Here is a 22258-nt window from a genome sequence, read left to right as displayed (position 1 = left end):
TGCCTCTTGAGATCATTTAATAATTTTACCCTGTACTTGCATCAACACCATGTACCCATTATTTGTACAATAAAAATTACCATTTTTTTTTGTATAGTTTGAACCTGAAGATGTGCCCATTTTAGAGCCTCCTGTTTTGCCCTTGGCCTGCTGATGCGTACTGTAAATGCCAGAACGTTTATTGTCATAGTGCTGCTGTTGGAGGAAAGCGAGATCAGCCCCACTCTTCAACACAAGTGTCTACACCATGGCAAATATTGTAAGCTGCAGATTAACTGTATCACTGGCAGCAAACATGTATACTCAAGATATATCAGTAACTGCCTCAGCTGCTAGTTTGCTCAGGAAGCTTTCACTGCAAGTTACTTTAATTTTAGACCCCACTGCTGTGACTGAAACTGGGGAGATGGAGAGACTGCTGTAGTCTATGCTGTAAATGAGAGAAAACCAGGTCACAGATGCACTTCTGTTACCCCGAGTGTGGGAGTAAGCACCGTTTGGGCTGTGTACGTTTCATCAAGCATTGCTTTGGAACGAAGATGCATGAGGCCCAATCTTTAATGCAATGATGATCTGACAGTAAGGGATTCCATGCACTAAATGTCACCTATATTGATAGATGGTATAGATGGTGAGGATATTTTAATATCCGTACAGACTAGTATCAGAGTATGGAAGAGAGAGAGAGAGAGAGAGAGAGAGAGAGAGAGAGAAAGCAATGGAGAGAGAGAGAGTGTGAGTGAGTAAGAGTGAGAGAGAGAGAGAGAGAGAGAGAGAGCATCTCAGCCTTAGCAGAGCTCTGCGTCTCACTCCAAGCTGAGTAGAGACGCACTAAACTGGAGCTCAACTGAAGTTTACGCACACAGACCACCAGTAAAACTGATTGGATATCCATGCTAACAACCCTACGTGTTTTCGAGCAACATTTTTGAGATCGTTCTTTTGCAGTTTCTAAAAATTGCGATTACTTATATAAATCGACTGAACTGACGGACATGAGAGGATGGTAGGATTGTCGCACAGTAATCACAGTAATCACTGAATGAAAATGGTGTGACGGCGCATCGCTTCTCCGATATTAGGACTGGAAAGTACATCGCTTTCTCCACATTTCATCCTTTTTTCCCCCAAACCCAGATGATCGGTTTCTCATCGCAGCTTCACTTATAAGCACCTGTTGTGTGTCTTTGCTGATGAGTTCATACGCGCCGGGATTTTTCTCAAGAACCGAAAACCTACAGGTGAGCATCCGTGTTGTTAACGTTTCCCATTTTTTCTTCTTTTGTATTTTTAAGAGAAAGGAAGTGGAATAAAATCACATAGAATCGCGTATTTCGCCATTAAGTTAATATTCAAAAAACAATAATAATATAAAGTCTTTCCTTCGTTTTCGTGTACGACAGGAATCACGGTACCGTAAAAAATACTACCAAGTCTCCATTAGGCTAAAGCGCAGTGCAGTGCGTACGGGCTCGTGTCTCCCCTCAAACCCGGAGTGAGTCTGTTGTCGTCAGAGGGAAGCACAGGAAATCATGGTTGAAATGTATCACAACTGATTTTTTTTAACAAAAGCTACAAGATATTTAGGTGTCTTTTTTATGTTCCCCATTCTCTGGATCAGTAGATCAGTTGCGAGATAACTCTGGAAGAGTTTCAAACAGCGTATGGTCCAAACCACACAATGATTTTTTGCTTTATACCCTGACTATATATCAAAGGTGTAAGGTGATGTGTTGATATGCTGTCTTATTTTAGGAATTTTCATGCATTCTTGTTTTAGGTTTTCATGCATGTGGCATGTACATGTCTGCAGTGTTCTGGGGAAGCAGCTGCACCAGTTTAAATAGCCTATAGCTGCAAGTCCACAATTTTGATCTTGTTTAGAGGGAAATCAAAAATGTCACTAATCAACTTTCATTAATTCATTGCAGTGTTGAATTATAGGGTGACCTTAAGCTGTATATAAACTTACTCTGCTTAACATTTATTGGTTTATTTATGTATTTAATTATTGCTCTTTTCTCCCATTTCCTCTTATAACAAGTCTCATTTAATTCACTCCTTAAGTAATAGGCCTTAAATGCCCAGATGGCATCTGATACAACATTGTGCATAATAAGTGCTGGACAGTCTGATAAGTGCAGTGCATCCATTAATACAGAATATGCATAATTCCTTTACAATCAGCTTGTTTTTCAAAGACAGTATGCGTGACAGCCAAATGATGTACCCCACTTAGAGTTCTAATGTCATATTATGTGTCATCTTTACTGACGACCGTATCTGTCTTATATAGAGATAGTGTAAGGACCAGAGAAAATCTAAATGACACTGGTCTTGTTCATAATCAGCATACACTGGGCTAATTAAATTCTAATAGCAGTCATTCACATTATATAAAATCCATTTAAGACACAGAACCTAAGGCACAATGCTCGTGTCAAATTGTTATTTCAAAGTTAGCACCCAGAAAGTTTACGAAAACTTAAAATACAAATAAATTTAAACATAGTTTAAAACAATTTCTAAACTAATATGGTCAAAAGTATGTATACATTCCATATTTAGTTCCCTTTTACTGTTATAACGATCTCCACTCTTCTAGAAAGACTTTCCACTAAATATTAAAGTGTTTCTGTGGCGATTTGCTCATTCAACCACAACAGCATTAGTGAGATCAGGCAGATCAGATAATGTCAAGCAAGGAGGCTGAGCATGTAGTCAGCATACAAATTCATCCAAAAGGTGTTTAGTAGGGTTGAAGTCAGAGCTTTGTGCAGACCACTCAAGTTCTTCCATGCCAGTCTTGGCAAACCATAGCTTTACTGATCTTGCTTTGTGCACAGGGGCATTGTCATGCTGGAATAGTTTTTGGCCCCTTTGGAAATCTTGATGCTACAGAATACAAAGACATTCAAGAGAACTATGTGCTTCCAAATTTGTGGCAATACTTTGGGAAATGCCCACAAATGGCTGTGATTGGCAGCTCCACATACCTTTGGCCATATACAGTAGTGCAGGTTTTGAATATATGAAAGGTAACAAACTAAAACGCAAAAACAACATCTCTGTTATACTTTGGAAGGTATTTGGTCTCCTTAGAGAGAAAGGTCACCGCAAATGAAAACAATGTTTTTCTGACTGATCACCTTTATCCTATAATGAAATATTTCTATATTGAGAATTCTATCTGCTAGGATGTGCCATACTAAAGGCCACAAGAGCTTAGTGCTAGATTTGATGGGAATGAAAGTGATGCAATATTCAATAACCTTTACATTCACCAATTTTTAACCCAAGTGAACACTTGTGGTAGATTTTGGACTGATATTTATTGCAGATGTTTATAATTGCAGATATTGCAGATATTTATGATTGATGCAATTATCTCAGTTATTTCTCATTACAGTTGTAATGATTCACACCGCTTGACAATTGAATATCTGTCATGTGTTTAGGATTTTGGTAAATTGCACACAAACCATTCACAGTCAAACATCATTGAGTTTCTGGCTGCAGACATGTTGGACTTGTGTAATTGAGTGTGAAATGAAAAGTGCTACAACCATGCCAGTCCTCCCAGTAAGCAGTGAGGAAAATGGAAGATGAGGAATGTAGGGCAAATGAATAAACATGCTCATTAAGAAATAAGCTAAAAGGGGGCGGCGAATAAAAATAAAACATAATTATATAATTATTTTTATTCTTATATTTACCTGATTACCTAAGCAATTAATAACTCAATAACCCATGTGTGTATTATTGCCTATAGTAACTAAAGCAATGTATAGCTATGAATCAAGCTCCACAAAAAAAAAGAAAGAAAAAGAAACAAAACCACAAACACAAAGTGCTTCTTTTGAGAATTAGACTGTTATTGAAGCCTGAGAGTGAACCATAATGGGATCATGTGTAGAGCTAATGACAACACTAAAAGCTGTTTCGTCTTTAATGTACTATCCCAACCGCTCAATGCCCACAATCCATTCAGTTGTCCTCGTGCATTTGCTTCTCAAGTCAGTTTTTACTGTCTACTCCCCATGTACAGTGATACATTAGTATGCAATTGTTAAGACAAAGTGCAAACAGTGCAACAAGTGTAGTGAGTCATGACTAAAAACTACAGCTTTAGTCGAGCGATAAGTGCAGCACAATACAATAAAAGCATAGTACACACCGCACACTACACAGACAAAAGCAGCAGAATCAGGGTAAACTCAACAGCATAATTAGACAAAACGGAGCGGACTGACTGTGCAAATTGCATGTAATTGTACAGATTGTCAGGTTTAATATGCCTTGTCTCTTCTCTTTTTTTCGTAACATCTCAAAACCTTTCCATATAATCTTGCTTTCTTTTTATACAGCCTCGGTGTAACATGGCCTAGCAGCGATGTCCCAGCTGTATTACCGTCGTACTGATAACTCCTCATATCGAGACCGCATCCCACTGCGGATCGTGCGGGCTGAGTCAGAACTGTCTCCCCTAGAGAAGGCCTACCTGAATGCTGTAGAGAAGGGTGACTATGGCAGTGTAAAGCAAGCCCTGGACGAGGCTGAGATCTACTTCAGAATCAACATCAACTGCATCGACCCACTTGGCCGCACAGCCCTGCTTATCGCCATTGAGAATGAGAACTTGGAGATCATCGAACTTCTGCTCAGTTTTAATGTATATGTGGGTGATGCTCTGCTCCATGCCATACGCAAAGAGGTGGTGGGTGCTGTGGAGCTACTGCTCAACCACAAGAAGCCCAGTGGGGGCATGCAGGTAGGAGCTACAGATCCAGGCAAAATGATGTCTGTTTTATCTGAATGAGGTCTGTTAAGGTGTGTGACGTCTCTTGAAGGACTGCCTCATTATCAGGAAACTTCTGTTCCTTCATTCCACTTGAAGATCCTCTTTGTTTCTCGTATTCTCACAGTGTTCCACGTTATCTCCTAAACAAAGTTTTAATAATCTGAAAGGAACATGGTGTAAATTTGAATGTTATGAGACACCCTGTTTTAACTTGCTTCAGCTGTATTCCTAGAATTATGGAGCTTGATACCAGAAAAATCCAAGAGAATTCCTCCTCTTCTTCTTCCTCATTCTTGTAATTTAATGTTTTTCATAGCTCTATGCTGACATTTAGCCAGTGCTAGCCCTTTACATAAATAGGATAAGCAATAAAACCCAATGTCCCTGAAAGGTTGCCTAAATTGATAACCGTGCTATCCACTATCGTTGCAGTGCAGAACATATTTTTCATATTAAGAAGCTGCCTGCCGGCAAATGCATCAAATCTATCTTTCTGTGGCTGGAGGTGAGCATATTGTTTGCTCCACTTCTTTTGAGCTGACAGGAATTATATATTTCTTCAGCAACATATTTGTCATGCATTTGTAAAAAGAACTTGAATCATGAGTGCAGTGACACTAAAATACAGATTATCCATTATCCAAGTTTTACATTCCACTAATTTTGCCTGTGGCTTCATCCAGCTCTGCAATAAATTTGTGGATTGCTACACTACTAGATTTAGGTTGTCTTCTTGTTGTCTGATTGAAGATGGCTTGGCAAGGTAAATACTGAAATAGCTCTGACAAACAGCCTGACACCCCAGCTTCACACATGCAATCCGTTTCTGACACCTCCGGATGTAAAATCTCAGGCAATTAAACACAGCAGGGTTTCTCACCAGTGATGTGGTGCCTTCACTTCCTAATAATGAAGGTTGCTGTTTGGAATAAAGATGCAATACCATTATTCTGTTTCATCATTTTTTATATTATTGTGACAATTTTGTTGCAGATTAACTCCTATTACACTAAATCAAAGGTGGTTTTGCAAAAACAATATCTTATGATTTAAAAAAGCATAATGATTCATACTCTTTTAAAATAATAAACATCATGTTCACTAGTTATTACGCAATTCATATATAACTGTTTTACTTTAATGTGTTATCTTCAAGTTGAAGAATTATGTTCAGTATTTGTTCAATAAAAATTTTAAAAGATGAATTACCCTATTTTATTTGTTTCTCTAAGGTCCCTCCTATTCTGCTGGACAAACAGTTTTCTGACTTCACCCCTGACATAACACCCATTATTCTGGCTGCTCACACCAACAACTATGAGATCATCAAGCTTCTGGTGCAGAAGGGCGTCTCGGTGCCCCAGCCTCATGAGGTGCGCTGCAACTGTGTGGAGTGTGTATCCGGCTCAGATGTGGATAGCTTGCGTCACTCACGCTCCCGTCTTAACATCTACCGTGCACTGTCCAGCCCATCGCTGATCGCTCTGTCCAGTGAGGATCCGTTCCTCACAGCGTTCCGTCTCAGCTGGGAGCTTCAGGAGCTCAGCAAGGTGGAGAACGAGTTCAAGGCTGAGTATGAGGAATTGTCGCACCAGTGCAAACAATTTGCCAAGGATCTGCTGGACCAGACACGCAGCTCCCGAGAGCTAGAGCTCATCCTCAATTACAGAGATGATATAAATCTGCTGGAGGATGAGGGCAACAACAGTGATCTTGCCAGGCTCAAACTAGCTATCAAGTACCATCAGAAGGAGGTGAGATAACCCTTTTTTACTTTGTTTTGCTGAAAGTGCAGTGTATACTATATCTAGATCTAAAACCTTAGTGTCGTAAAAGAGACATGAAATACATTTTGAAAAATCTTTTGTTTAGACTAATTAATGTGACTATATAACACGAAACAGTGGCTGTTTCTATTTAACAAAAACGCTATTTTAGTCTTTTCCACTTCCTCTTTACTTCTTATTTGCACGAGTTAGGTGTACATTTCTAAGGTTTTGTGCATCTTCCATAAATATTACCTGCTGGTATTAGATAAAATGAAGATGATATATAATGGTAATTGAAGTCAATATTGGTTATTGGTAATGGAGCCTCATTCAAAGATTGTAACTCAGCAGATAAAACCCCCTGTTCTGTCCACTGCTCAGCAATGAATGCCTTACTGACTCTGTCCATCCCTTGATTTTAGAGCAATTTGGCCACTCAGGGACATGCAGTGATTTTTATTAGAGGTAAGGGGGATTTAAGCACTCTGCTTCACATTATATCTAAGAACACCCTTAACCATGGCAAAATCACTGTAACACATGTCCTTGAGCAGCCAAATTGCTGTAAAATCAAAAGATATGGACAAGGTCGGCAAGACATCCACTGCAAAGTAGAACAGGAGCTCTTAACTTGGCTGCTTATAGTGTTCATTTTGGGTTGTTGAGTCTACAGCATAATCTACTGCTCATTTCTTTGTACATTACTTACTACACCATTCTTTCAACTGTTATATTTTAGTCCCGTTGAATGGCATTTCTAATGATACAACTAACAGGCATCACTGAATTCTTCTCAAGGTCTGTAAAACACGAGGCCATGCTGCTATTTTATGTGAATCTATATCACCCCCTTCTGCACAAGACACACACTGCAACCTTTGGATGTAGCATAACGACCTTTGGTAATAACCTTAGACATAGTCAAAAGAAATGTGTGCTAAATCAAAATATTTTCCAGGGAGCACTCACAGATTAAATATGACATGAACCAAATACCAGATCTGCTCATTCAATTGAACTATTTCAACAACACTTATTTTTCCTTCTGTTGCTGTGATTATTCTTTCGCTTTTGCTGTGAGTTTGTGTATCACATTTGGGATAAGTGCTTAACCAAATTTATGTTAAAGATAAGGATATTTAGCCACTCTGCTAAATCAACACACACACACACACACACTAAACCCAGTTTAAAACTCACAGCTACTAAGAATTTTCAGTGAATAAATTATACCTGGCATTGAGGATACGTCTACAAATATGACAATTATGCTTACCCCATAATTATCTATACAGCCTAACCTAATAAACTTGGTTCACTGCCTTTTGTTAAAAACAATTGTAAAAATGCTCATCATAATCACTGAGGCTTATAAGATTAGCATTAACTTAGAGTCCTATCAGAGCAGTCAGGCGTGCAGAGCTGTGCTAATATCAGATGCGGCAGAACAACGAAGCTGTCGCAAGATCAGCGCACAATCTCTGTTACCATGGGAACAACGATTACAGGAGATCCCTATCAAAGACCCCCCTGGAATAAGCATAAGTATTTACTTGTTCAGGCAGCCATTGGCAAGCAAAAGCTGGCAGCTGAACGCTCACCTGAGACAAGTTAAGCTGGAGATTATCATCTTCACCGACACAATTTAAGTGGAGAATCTCTCTCTCTCTCTGTCTCTCTCTCTCTCTCTCTCTCTCTCTCTTTCTCTCTCTCTCTTTCTCTTTGTGTGTGTGTGTGTGTGCATGTGCGTGCCACAGGCAATTGTGTTTAGACTACACAGGAAGCCTAGCTTCCCTTAAAATTTTATAGAAATGCGGCAATGACAGATTTAACAAAGTGTCTATATTAATCCTCAATCCTTGTGTAATTTAATATTTTAGCAAATTAAATCTTACTTTAGTATTGCACTGTTCATTCAGTAAACTCAAATTCTTTTCAGCAGTCAGTGCCACCTGAATGAAAATCTCCTTTGAGACACCCCTGAACAGAGCTAAGTCCTGTTAGATTATTTGAATTTTTTGAATTATATATATATATATGTATACAAACTCAGTGGCGGACCTAGGCCTTCACTGGTGTCCTTCCTGAATTAATCCACCTCTATACCATCATTATGATGCCACCCACCGCTAGGCCATTTTCTACTCAGCCCTCCTAAAATTCTGCGATTCTCCATAAACTGTACACAGATTGGTGATCGCCTCAGTCCCCTTTAAATTTCCTATGAAAACGGCGTCAGACTTCGGCTCCTCCCCGTCTTTCAGCGCATTCTTCAATCCACAGACCGCAGCGTCGCAGAGCGAGGATCAGAGGACAAGTGTGTGTGTGTGTGTGTGTGATCAGGAAGTATTTGGCATCTTCAGTACTCAAATGTTATACACATCTATGCAATACAGTGGAATGCTGCAATAAGTTAACCATCCTACCTTGTTAGTCAAACCTTTATTTTATTTCATTTATTTATTTATTTTTTATTATTATACCCTCATTGGGCGCTGATCCCTCCTTAAATAAAAATTCTAGAATCGCCCCTGGACACCACGGCAATAGATACTAATCAACCGTTAAATAGAAAAGTAAAAAAGAAATTAGGCTACAGTATTTCACACCTCACAAGGAATAGTCAATTTTATTACGGTTACTTTTCTCAATAAAGACATTCTTGATGCCGACATTCCGTATGCAGCAAACTGCAATCTCCAGAGGACGCAGCATCCAAAATGAGACACAATGAATATAGAAACACTGTATATGGGTGGGTCGCTGCCTCTGACTACTCCAATTATCCAATCAAAGGACAGGAAATTGCTGACATAATCATATGCCTGCTAGATGACCCCAGTAATGCCAACTCGAAATCTGATTGGTTAAGGTAACAATTCCATTGCCACTTATTTTAAGCTACGGGCTGAAGGCCTTAGGGCAGATTTTCACTCTGTGAACACATGATGTCAGCCACTTGCTGAAATATGATTGGATAAATACTCTTATCATAAATATACACTACTGGACACAGCGCAAACGAGAGAAAAGCTATGAAATGTAGAAAATAGACTACTGGGAATAATTTAATACACATTCATGGAAAAATATATTAAATAAATTAACATGCAAGTCAGTGATTCAGATCACTGCTGTTTAGGCCAGCAGTGCCACGGGATCCTGCCGCTGGCTTACTAATACTGCAATTTATAATAATAATAATAATAATAATAATAATAATACAAGGAAATAACCCCCAAAACAAAAAACAACTGAAAGGAGCTGTGGTACAAGGCTGGAAAAGTATCACATACTTTTCAGTTTCAGTTATTGCATGCAAGGGACACACAACCACATATTAAGTGATATTTACTTTCATTTACTATACTATACTGTTGCTCACCTAACAATTCTGTGGTCCTGTCAAAGTTATTCGAAGTTGTGAATGTAACATGTGAATGTAAATGTAGAATGTAGTGTCTTTGTGTGTGTGTGTGTGTGTGTGTGTGTGTGTGTGTGTGTGCGCGCGAAAAGTAAGCATTTTCTAACCAGCCACCTAAAAGAAATTTTTTTTTTATTGTTTTGAAAATGTGTTGAAGTCTCAAAATAATTTCTCTTAGTCAGCAAGATCAAGGTTATGGTTAGGTTTTATTTGGCATCATTCAAATAAAATATTCAGTCATTTACATGTAAGGGGAAGTACCGCAGCAAGATAATAAGACCAACATGTACATGGCACAACATCCAAGTTTTGCTTTTCTGCAATCTGTCACAGACACTCTTGCCAGTAGTAATAATAAGCAGTATTCTTCCAGAATCTACTCGACCCTAGGGGCGGACGACTAACACGAATTCGAGCTCAAGAATTCCATTACATCATTCAAAGCTCCGATTTTACATCCAACAAACAGCTAACAGTGCAATCTGTAATTTTTACATTAAGACAGTGAAAGCTGCAGAGTGCAACCACCGTGACTTTTTTCAAATAGTGTTTACATTTAAGTGGAGAGGGCTTATGTGCTTTAAAATTCTTATATTGGGTCCTATTCAAACACAATTTAAAGCACAAGTACCTGTTCTATCTATCCAAGAGCAGTGTTTGAGCAGTGAATGATGACCTGTCAGGATGTGGTTAGTCATATCAGTATTGCCTCATGTGCTGTACAGATGACTGCAAAAAAAAAAGCGATCCTGCAATTTGAATTTCATGCCATCTGATTAAAAACAGAATTATCAAGCTGGAGTCACTATGAGTCTTTTATTTCTTGAAATGTGCTTTTGAAATGTCATTTGGTTTTCATTACCCATATTGCATGGATTACTGAGCTTTGCTCTTATAACTGACACAAACTACAAGAGGTTTAATGGTCTGAAGATTAATCTTCAGGGTAAAAAGTGATAAACTAGTATATTTTAGATTGCAATTTTTTGCAATGTGTTTTTCATTTTTTCCATAAGAATGCTAAATGATATCCAATTCTTTTATATCTATAATCAATACAATACTATTAGTAATGATTTTTTTTTTTTCTCTTGTGATTGCTTAGTTTGTAGCACAGCCAAACTGCCAGCAGCTCTTGGCATCCCGCTGGTATGATGAGTTTCCGGGCTGGAGGAGACGCCACTGGGCTGGCAAATTTGTCACATGCATTTTCATCGGCCTCCTCTTTCCTCTATTCTCCATCTTCTATCTGATAGCTCCCAAGACTCACTATGGTCTTTTTATTCGCAAACCCTTCATCAAGTTCATCTGCCACACAGCCTCCTACCTGACCTTCCTCTTCCTCCTTCTTCTGGCATCCCAGCATGTGGTCACCACTGAGTCGGATCGGCAGGGTCCAGCTCCCACCACTGTGGAATGGATGATACTGCCTTGGGTGCTTGGTAACTCATAGCATACTTTAGTAAATATATCTAGAGAATACAAAACAAAATGCAGACTTCTGGCACAGAGTAGCACAATGGGCAAAGCTGTTAACATGAGTGGGAAGAAATACAGATCAAGTGTTGATCACAAAAAATGGGTGTGATGTCTTGTGAGCTGCAGAATTGCTATACATTTTTAATTGCATTGTTTATAGGGTTTATCTGGGCTGAGATCAAACAGATGTGGGATGGAGGCTTTCAAGATTATGTCCATGACTGGTGGAACCTCATGGATTTTGTCATGAATTCTCTCTATTTAGCCACTATCTCTCTAAAGATTGTAGCTTATATAAAGGTAAGATAATAATGAACTGACTTTTGTGCTATACAAGTCACCACTATATATGTCCACCAATAGATTATTGCTGTCTTTCTTTTCTCTCCAGTATAGTGACTTTAAACCTCGGAAGGATTGGGAGATGTCGCATCCTACCCTGGTGGCAGAGGCGCTATTCGCCATAGCCAACATCTTCAGTTCTCTGCGCTTGATCTCGCTCTTCACAGCTAACTCCCACCTGGGTCCTCTGCAAATTTCTCTGGGCCGCATGCTCCTGGATATCCTTAAATTCCTCTTCATCTACTGCCTGGTGCTTTTGGCCTTCGCAAATGGTCTCAACCAACTATATTTTTATTATGAGACCGATGCTTCAAACAAGACAGGGAACTGCAAGGGTATTCGTTGTGTACACCAGAATAACGCATTCTCCACGTGAGTCATTGCAGATGACTTTTTAATCTCCATTCTTGTATGGAAACAGCCTCTGTTTTATTGAATTTCTTTGTGTTTTTCCAGGTTATTTGAAACCCTCCAGTCTTTGTTCTGGTCCATATTTGGCCTCATCAGTCTACATGTGACTAACGTTGACCCCAAACACCAATTCACCGAGTTTGTTGGAGCAACCATGTTTGGAACTTATAATATCATTTCCTTGGTAGTGCTTCTCAACATGTTAATTGCCATGATGAACAACTCATATCAACATATTGCTGTGAGTCTTATCTTTTCTTTTTCCTGTCAGACACACAGGTCTATATTCCTGCAGACATAAACATAATTTCATGTTATTTATTGTTATAACACTGCATGTGTCTAATGTTTTTGGGTGTAGGCCAAATGTGTTCCTGTTTCCATGGTCAGAAACAAATGCCTCCGTATCGACATGGTTGAAGCTACACAGCAGGGGTTGTAACAATAAAAAACTGCTGTCAGTGTGAGATTTTCAAACCCACTTTAGTTCAAACTGCACTAACATTACCACCCAGTGAGATATTCTTTTAGAGCAGTCACAAGGCCAGATCATTTTTCCAGAAGCAATGGTTTCAAAAATTTCTTACAACCTAATTTTGCAGATGTGCACTATTTATGTCACCCCCATATCAGTACAATCAGGGTACTTATTTTTATCCAATACAGAACAGTGAACCTTGCCTGTGATGTGTCATTACATACATAGCGTCATCTAAACTTTCTGCAGTTATTACTCAGGAAGAATAAGATCACCACTGGCTTTAAAGTTGCTGCTTCTCATTTCTCATTTTGTATCTGTAAATGAGTGTAGATACATTACATTTATTCTGATTCCTCTGGAACTAGGGGCCTCAGGCTTTCTATCAACAGACACTCAACAATATCATATAACATATCAACAATAATAATAATAAGAAGAAGAACAAGAACAAGAACAAGAAGAACAACAACAAGAAAAATATTTTTTAAAAAGCCCATAAAATAAACAGTGTGAACCATTTCTTTCTTCCACATAAACATGTCTGCTGCAAAAATAGATGTCTGTCCTGATTTCTGCTGTATATATGAGATTAATTGAGTATTATACAAATACAGAACAGTATTTATATATTCCCGGTTTGTTATTAAGCCGGGTTCAGACAGAATGTTCTGAAAAAGAAAGAAATCCCTGGTGTGCTTACAACCAGACATCGAACAGGTTGGCCAAGGAAAACAACAGAAACTAGAAGATTTTAGACTGGCCAAATCAATCACATGAGCAGAATTTCACCCCTTGAACTGGAGACTAAAGGGAAACTTTGGCAACAGATATACAAACAAGTATTACTTTTTATTTGACAATAAAAAGTAACCTGAAATATGAAAATCTTGTAGTCTGAAAATTTGGTGGTCTGCCACTGAAGGTGTTATGTTCTAAATTATTAGTGTAAAGCAAAATACAAAAGAAACTTTTGGCACTGAAAGGTTACAGTAAAACATTTAAGAGGGTCTTAGTCAGACACATGAAAACATTTTTATTTGTGTTGGGAAGAGTGAATCATAGGGTTTTACCAACAAAAACAATAAATATGTGACAATAAATTATGTGTGCAACTGACAAGTTTAATGAAGTTTCAGCAATACAGCCAAAATGTTACCTCAACAGTTTGAACTCCCTTAACTCTAAGCTCTCAATTCCAAACCATTTATCTGGGTGCTTCCTTCTTTAATTCTGCTTAAATATAACATCTTCTAAATAGCCTATGACAACTTGTTTCTATTCTTTACCTTAGTTTCATCCTTCCTATTTTCAGCAATGGAAATAGTTTTCTTATGGCAAGCACGGACCTCTCGAGAGTAACAGAGAGTCCTTTTCACTTCAGCCAAGTTTTCAAAATATTGGACTACATTTATAACAGTCAGACACTTTTATGAAAGTTGAATTTATGCTGGTTTATACTGAGCTTGTTTCCTCAGGTCGACCTCAGAAATATCTAAACTCATTCAACAGTTTATATTCTCCACATAGCCTGATCTAATGTATCCTATTACTTCAAGAATCATTCAAAATTTTCCTCTCTTTGATTTTTATAAATCTTTCTAATCTTTCCCTATGGGTATCCAAATGATGTAGAAATGGATGGTAATTATGTGGTGTGAGATATATCTTTGATATCTTTCAAACCTTGAGAGAGAGTGTGCAAGGTTCCTACTGTAGCTCAATAATAAAGCAGCTGGAACCCACTCATGTTGGAACCCACTCATGTATAGTCACTGGGGTCTAGAAACAGTGGATGGATTTCATCAATCTGCTCAAGGAAAGGGTTCCAGTTTCTAAGGCATGATGCCTGTAATTTTTTTGTTGTTGTTGAAGATCTATATTTGACCAGTTATTCCACACCTGGTTCTTGGCAAGACTGCTGGCCACTTAGAGGTGGTCCTGGTACTCTTTTACCTCTAACTTTGCATTTTTTCTTGTATTTAGGTTATCAGTCATTGCATATTTGCAAGGTTGTTTAAGACTAAGACCTAAAACATGCAACAAGAAATCCATCACTCCTGTCTTCTCCTGTTCACTCTTGTTTTCTCCAAGGATGCTATCATTACAACTTCTAACCCATGTCCCCTTGTCCACTCTGTAAAATCATTGGTCATTCAACTCTTTGAATACCAGCTGCCTTTGTGGACCTGCTGCCTTGCAATCTTCTTTATCAACCAGTTTATAGAGACAGCCGTCAAGAATTATTAGCAACAATAATGTATCATTATTATATTTTTACCTCAGAAATGTAAGGGTATATGGTTTTATTTAATCAAATCAAAAAAATTAATTTAATTTGACCTGTTTTCCAATGCTTTTATATCAGAAATATGGTTATATTTCAAATAAATAAGGCATTTTAACCATAAATGACAAAAAGAAGTGTGCATTTTGTGGTAAGAAGTTTAAATGAAGTTAAGTTAAAACTGACTAGGTCAATATTGACCTGGGAGGACAAAACTTGAATGGTCAATGGGAAGACAATTCGAAGGTTAAATATGTTTAACATTTGATTTGCTTTTTTAAATAGTGCATTTTTTCTAAAAAAAAAACACTAGTCTTAAAATTATTGGCACCAGTAGCACTTCATAATCTGTGATTATCTACACATTGGATACATGTACAGTGCAATGTTACCACTAAGTATGTCCTAATATGACAGTAATTAGCTTAGGTGTAGTCAACAGGCTCCAAAATATGCTATTTAAACATAAGCTGTGTTTCAACTAGAAAAGAAAAAAAAATGAGTGCTCTATATATTAAATATGGTTATATAACTATATTAAAATTAATTATATGGTTAGATAACATACACTGAAATTATTGCAGTACTGAAGTGTGCTTAGTTTGATATGCTGAATATTTATTTGTCCTGTGTTTCCCTCTTTCTCTTTCATTTTTTTCTATTTCATAGGATCATGCTGATATCGAGTGGAAGTTTGCTCGAACTAAGCTGTGGATGAGCTACTTTGAAGAAGGAGGCACTTTGCCTCCTCCATTTAACATAATCCCCAGCCCTAAGTCTGCATGGTACCTGATTAAGTGGATCAAGAAGCACATATGCAAGAGGACAAGAGCAGAGAGAACTGAGACTTTTGGGTCAATTAGTGTAAGACTTAATATTTTATCTCTTCTATTTTGCTAAATTTATAATCTATATCAAGTTATATTCTTAATCATAGCAGTTTTATTGTAGTAAATAAAGTGTTGAAACATTTGAAGCATGATTCTTCAGTACTAACATAAATGCTGGGAGCCTCATTGCTTTAAAACAGAGCAAACCAGAGGCTGTGAAAGTGTGGTTAAGTCAATAGTCAAGCCATTTCCATCCTCCCACAGAGGAGAGCTGCAAAGAATGTCCACATCAATCACCAGTATCAGGTAATGATGACTTTTTCGAAGCTAATACCTATTATTCCTGCCTGCCTTTGTGCTATATATCAAATCCTCAGACGACTTACTGTTGTGAATGCATTCCCCTTTCATCTCTTATGTCATATATCACCTTGTGCTTTTCCCACTCCTCTCCCTAATCTTGGTACTACAGATGCTTTTAATGTTCTGTTAGACCAGGTGGATGAGTCTAACGTCATATAGACTGATCTCTTATTGATGGCTCTAAACCTTATCTTTTCTTGCTTGGCATTCATTCAGGAGGTGCTGCGAAACTTGGTGAAGCGGTATGTGGCTGCAATGATCAGAGATGCCAAGACAGAGGAAGGCCTAACAGAGGAGAACTTCAAGGTAACTAAGTCTTTTTAATAGCAGCAACATGGTACAGTAACATTCAAATAATCATGTCTCATGTTTTACAGGAGCTAAAACAGGACATTTCTAGTTTCCGATATGAAGTGTTAGGAATGATGAAAGGAAATAAACCAGGACTACAGAGTTCTAAGGGAAGTACAGGGGCCTCAAACTCGGCCTATTCTGACCATTCTATGAAGTGTTCAACAGCTCCTACTGGAGAACAACTGAAGACCAAGCTAAAACTTTTCAGTGTCACAGCCTCTATTCTTCAACAAAATTCAAAAGCAAATACGAAGAATACAGAACACTGCCTTGCTAATGGGTCCATTCCTACACCATCAGAAATTACTTCGTGCAACAGGACAACAAGTGATTTCTCTGGATTGTATCACCAAATTCGCCATAGGGGGACAAACGATCCTGGCAGGATTTATTCTGTGTGTGAAGAGGTTGGAGAGTCAGATGCAGAGGAACTGGTGGAGAATAACAAGAATGACAAAACCTCTGAGTCACTGATAATGAACAAGTCCAATGAAAATGACAATGATGAAAGCAGTAATGAGACAAAGGAAGTGCAGAAAGTGACGGAGGAAGGAAACAGAATTTCGGACGTACCATATATATGTGCTGCAGATGTAAATGATGAGAATACTGAAAATGATGAAGAAATCAGCAGATTATAGTAGCATACAACCACTATGTGCGGGACAATCAGACACCAGTTATGCCAAACTGTAGTAGCTTCCTTAGGAATCAACTTGTCTGAACTGTTACAGATTTCTATTCTTCACTGAGAACATTAACAGTAAACCCTTAAAATGTTTTAACCATGTTCCATATACAAGTTGCCTGAATAACCAATATAGCACATGGACATGCCCTGCTGAGGATTTCTGTTAGACTCAGGAATGACTCTAATATTTGGGAATATTCTAGGGATTCTAGGGAAGCTATGGCTACAAGAGGATATGTTGCCAATTAATTCTGTCCATTAATATTTCTGTCCAGAAGGTCTATTGTTTAATACCTTGCTATACATATCTTAGCAAGCATTTATCATCAATATTGTACTAGCTTAATTGCACTTCACAATAAAATAAAATTGAAAATGTAGTAATCGAAACTATGTCAGAAGCAACTGTCCTGGTGAGGCATTTCTTAATAGAGTTGTGGGTCGAGTAAAATCTGCTTAATTACCAATGCCACAGGAATAAGCCTATAGGGCAAAATAAAACATCTTCAGAAGTTTTCAGGATGGCTGCCTGAAGCTGACCAATGCCTGCTCACCACCCTGAAGTTTCCCATAAGAAAAAGCAATAGCTATGTCTCCATGAAAAGGAATTGCACTGTTTGATTTACCAGCTGATGATAACTTTGGGCTGTATTCAGAGTTGAATTAAGCATGATTATGAAGGGTTAAATTATAATAATTATAGCAGTATAAAAATAATTAGATGATACCCTATGATATTTTAAAATTCATTACATAGATACATAGATAGACTTAGTCTTAATCAGAGACAGCACTTCGCGTGAGGACTGAAAGATATATGGCATGATGGGAAAAATAACTACTTAAAAATCTACAAGATATGAGATTTTGGAATTTTCTCTATGTTATGGAGTCATACCAGATTGTGCTGTACTAATCTTCCATTGTGCACATTAATCTTACACTTGGGGGTGCACACATGAATAGGAGTCACACAAATAGTAATAACACTTGTGGTGTAATGTCATGCTGTATTGTATGTGTAGCATAATATGCAGTTTGGATTTAGCCCAAGTATTCACAATATTTAAATACATTTGTTGCATACATCAATGTTATCGCTGTTATAGTTACTGAGTACCACATGAAATATTAAAACCTCTCAACAAGAAATGATCTTTTTATTGACCAAGCAACAGTGATGGAGCATGGTGTAACTGTGCTTATTCTGAGTAATAATAAACAGCCTGTAATTTACCGAAAGAATTAATCACCCAACATCAGATAGCTAGACACAGTTTGGTTGAAGCGATGTTTGAAGGGTTGCTCTGCTGTAATTTCACAGCATGATGAAGTTTCTAGTCTGTGTTCTCTGTGTATTTTGCTATCTAATTTGTGTACTTTGTTTTCTAGCCTTTCAAAAAAGTTTGTTATGAACTGTTAGTGTTTGAGTCTTAAATCACTTACAAAAACTTAAGAAAAATGGTTTCAGTATAATCACAAGGGTTACAAGAGTAATTCCAATGACTATCGTCTACCATCCACAAGCTTCCCTCTAAATTAAAGAACAAAAATCAATGCTTCACCTGGTTAGAAACAAAAAAAACAAAAATTCCATCAGGCCTGAATCCTTTTTTCTTCTTAGAATATTGTATTGGATTCTCACCCTCACACTTCCTTTACCTTCTCATGCAAATAGTATATTGCAAAATAATTTAATTTGTTAGACAAAGTTCTATTTTTTATCAACAGGCAGCCAAATAATTTGGTTGAAATCTATACTGTAAATCAAATTAAATTTACTAATATAGATTGCAAATACAGTTAATGTACCCTACTGAAATTAAAAAATTTTGGAATGTAGTAAAAGGTTACTTAAACATCATCTGGTATGTTGTTGGGAATCATCTGATTAAATGTCTGTAGCTGGTGTGTTTGTATAAATGACTATCCAAAAAAGTGTTACTAACAATCTGCCAACTTTGGAGGCAGGTGAACTGATTGATCTGATTGGATTAAAAAAGTCAAGAATTGATCTGATTGGGTTGAAAAACTCAAGAATTGATTTGTTTGGGTTGAAAAAGTCAAGCGCTTACCGTGACTGGTGGTAGATCGTTCTGAGTGTGGAGATCTTTTCTATTGGAAATACTGACTTCAGTTTTGAAATTAATTTTCGGACCAACTCTGAATACGACCCTTTGTCATTAGCTGAGAGATTTTTTGTCTTCATGCAGCCTACTGTAGTATACTATTACTATGCAAATATTTAATTCACCCTATAGCGGGTTCTCATAGCAGGACGCTCATGATGTTCCTGAGGGATGGACGAATAAGAATATTGGGAATTTCTGTATTCAGTAGATATATCATGTTATTGGCTAAGCAGCCACATTTATATGTGGTATGTATGTCCTACTTCAGTATCATGTAGCCTTTATATCACAGTTATGTTGAGCTTGTCATATTACACATATCTGTCATGTATACTCTGTATAATTCTTTGAAATCATGCTATACATTTCAAACTGAATAACTGCATCACATTTTCATAAACAAAAGGTACTGATTGACATTTTGAAACTGAGCTGTCTGTAAGTCTACCATGTGAGCATAATGAACAGTGCATACATGTTTGTTTGAAGGGCCAGTGCTGTGTGCTGAATATAAAAAACAAAAATAAATAAACTAATTACATTGCATATTATTATTATTATTATTATTATTATTATTATTATTATTATTAATGAGATTGTAGAACCTACTCTGCCTCTATGCGGTGTCTCTATACAAAAATGGAGACCCATCAGGTCATTAAAGGTTTATTATTAGAAAATTATTGTGTGCTCTTGTCCTATAATGGTTTTAAAGGATATACATTGGTAATTAGAGTGTAAGAGTCTCTGGCAAGTATAGCTTTGAATGCATAATAGTGGACATTTCTAGAGAGCCAGAAAGTAGCACAGACCTTAGGGCACCTTAGTACATAAAACATTCCTCCACTTCATTGATAACAAACCTGGGAGAAAGCATTAAAGTGCTAATAGTTTGACTAAGCAAATAAGTTTCAACCTAGACTGAAAGATTGACCAGTACTGACCAGACTGCTAGATGGGCTTTATAGGAAAAGTCTCTGCACGCAAACTGTTCTAGGTTCTAATAAAGAGCCTGCACCTTATGAATGTATCGGGTGTGGTGAAACATAATCAGGTAAGATCACTCAGGTAATGCGGTGCAAGACCATTTAGTGCTTCATAGACCATTAGTAGTATTTTATAATCAATATTAACTTTTACTGGGTGCCACTGCCTGATAGGGCTGATGTTTTCAAACTTACTGTTTCTGAAAAAGGCTATCCTGGTAATATTATGAGCTTTAAATAAGAGAAAGTAGTCAATAATCACAGCAATGTCTTTCTGCAAATGATGGATGTAAAAGGTCAGCCAATGATACTACATAATCAGAAAGCTATGTAGTAGGTCCTATACTACATTAAACAGTGACGTCCCAGGAGATCAAAGATATTATGAATTTTATTCCTGTGTAAATATGACTAACTGGCTGTGCTACAACCTTTTCCAAGAGTCTAAAGATAAAGGAGTGTTCTGGAGATTTTTAATCAGTGGGCTGATAACGGCTAATCAGTGATTTCATATCCTGTGGTAAGGGGGGAGTTGATCATTTTAAAAAAGAAGTTTGAATGCTTTTGGAAGTATTTGTTTAAGAAAGTGTGTAAGTAGGGGCTCTTGTACAGAAGTTAATGATTTTGAAAACAAACAAATGTCACTCAAAAAAATGAATGACGTTTAAGTGTGCTGCATTAGAATTAAAGATTTTAATCATGCATGGTTATAATGTTCTGTACATATCAGTTAGTCAAACACTGAATTTTATGACTCATTTTTTGCAGTTTTGTCACAAAACTCATGACCTGTTCATCTAGAACAAGGCTATTAACACACTAGTTACATAAACAGACATGCAGCAGTATCATTCACAACAGTGGTGGTGGTAGAAAACCATATGACTGTGGGTTTGTCAGTCAAGCACTAATGCATTCTTGCCCAAAGCATCTCTGTCCTGAACTGTCTGTAAGATTGCAAACACAACAACTTCTTCCCTTCTATAGGTGTTTCACATTAACTGAACTAGACAGTGAACTAGCACATGTTTTTTTTTCTGACTGCATAAGCCCAATAGGCAGACAGTTCTTAAGACAGACGATGTGCATCTGTCCACTTTCAGAGCTTGCTTGCCCAGCCTCAACATCACTTCTAATTTTGTGCCACTGTGGTGCTTGGCAGTCCACACTAGTCTTTATTACCCTGTAGTTATTACAAATTCCTTCTCTGCAGGGAGAAAAAGCACTCAGGGTGGGCAGACCATACTTCTGACACCTGCCTTTTTGATGAAACTGAAAGGCACTGAGCATTCAGCCATCACAGAAATGGTCTGTAGCTTAACATTCCTAGTCCAGTGCTGGAGCTGTAAATAGTAACATCCCAGCCAGACAGATTGGCTGCATTTCAATGATGCATAGTCACTCACAATTTCATAACTGCTTCCTTCATCAAGACACACTCTGAAAGAAAAAGGCTTATGTGGCATTCAAATCGAGCCTTGTGTCATCAAAGGTGAAGCCAAGCAACTCTTTTTAGCACTAACTAATGCTTTCTTCTGTGAGATCAAGACATTTGTCTGGCTCCTCACCTAAGCCTTTTTTTTTGTAGTATTTCAATACATGTTGTATGTGACAAGTAAAATCTGAATTTGACTTCCACAAACTAATGTCTATTCCATTGCAAGTGAAATTTGGAAACACCATACTTTGAGATTTATGTCATGTTTGTTCGATGCTTGCAAAACATGACAATATACTAGTTTTAAGACGACATTTAGGGTTTTAGATCCATTACTACATGATGGATTGTTTGCTCTTTAATCAGAAAGTGCTCTTGCACACCATGCTCATACATCTTCATTATTTTAACAGTAGAACCTACATTTAAGCCATATTAGCCACACAGTCTCTTTAGGTAATGACCCCTGTGTT

The 22258-nt window shown here is 37.5% G+C and overlaps 1 protein-coding gene across 1 annotated transcript; it reads left to right on the top strand.

Annotated features, from left to right (window-relative positions):
• Window positions 1-779: 779 nt before the first annotated feature.
• trpc4a (transient receptor potential cation channel, subfamily C, member 4a) lies at window positions 780-19907 on the top strand. The gene is made up of 11 exons (XM_058412795.1): window positions 780-1241; window positions 4368-4771; window positions 6034-6555; window positions 11100-11436; window positions 11634-11773; window positions 11865-12187; window positions 12272-12467; window positions 15661-15855; window positions 16086-16127; window positions 16401-16490; window positions 16562-19907. Exons 2-11 carry the CDS (start codon window positions 4394-4396, stop codon window positions 17177-17179), a joined length of 2841 nt encoding a protein of 946 aa, XP_058268778.1. The 5' UTR covers window positions 780-1241; window positions 4368-4393; the 3' UTR covers window positions 17180-19907.
• Window positions 19908-22258: the final 2351 nt, after the last annotated feature.

This window comes from Hemibagrus wyckioides, linkage group LG16 (assembly GCF_019097595.1).
Source record: "Hemibagrus wyckioides isolate EC202008001 linkage group LG16, SWU_Hwy_1.0, whole genome shotgun sequence".
Lineage (NCBI taxonomy): Eukaryota > Metazoa > Chordata > Actinopteri > Siluriformes > Bagridae > Hemibagrus > Hemibagrus wyckioides.
Note: the sequence above shows the minus strand (reverse complement) of the source record. Positions and strands in the feature narration are given on the sequence as shown.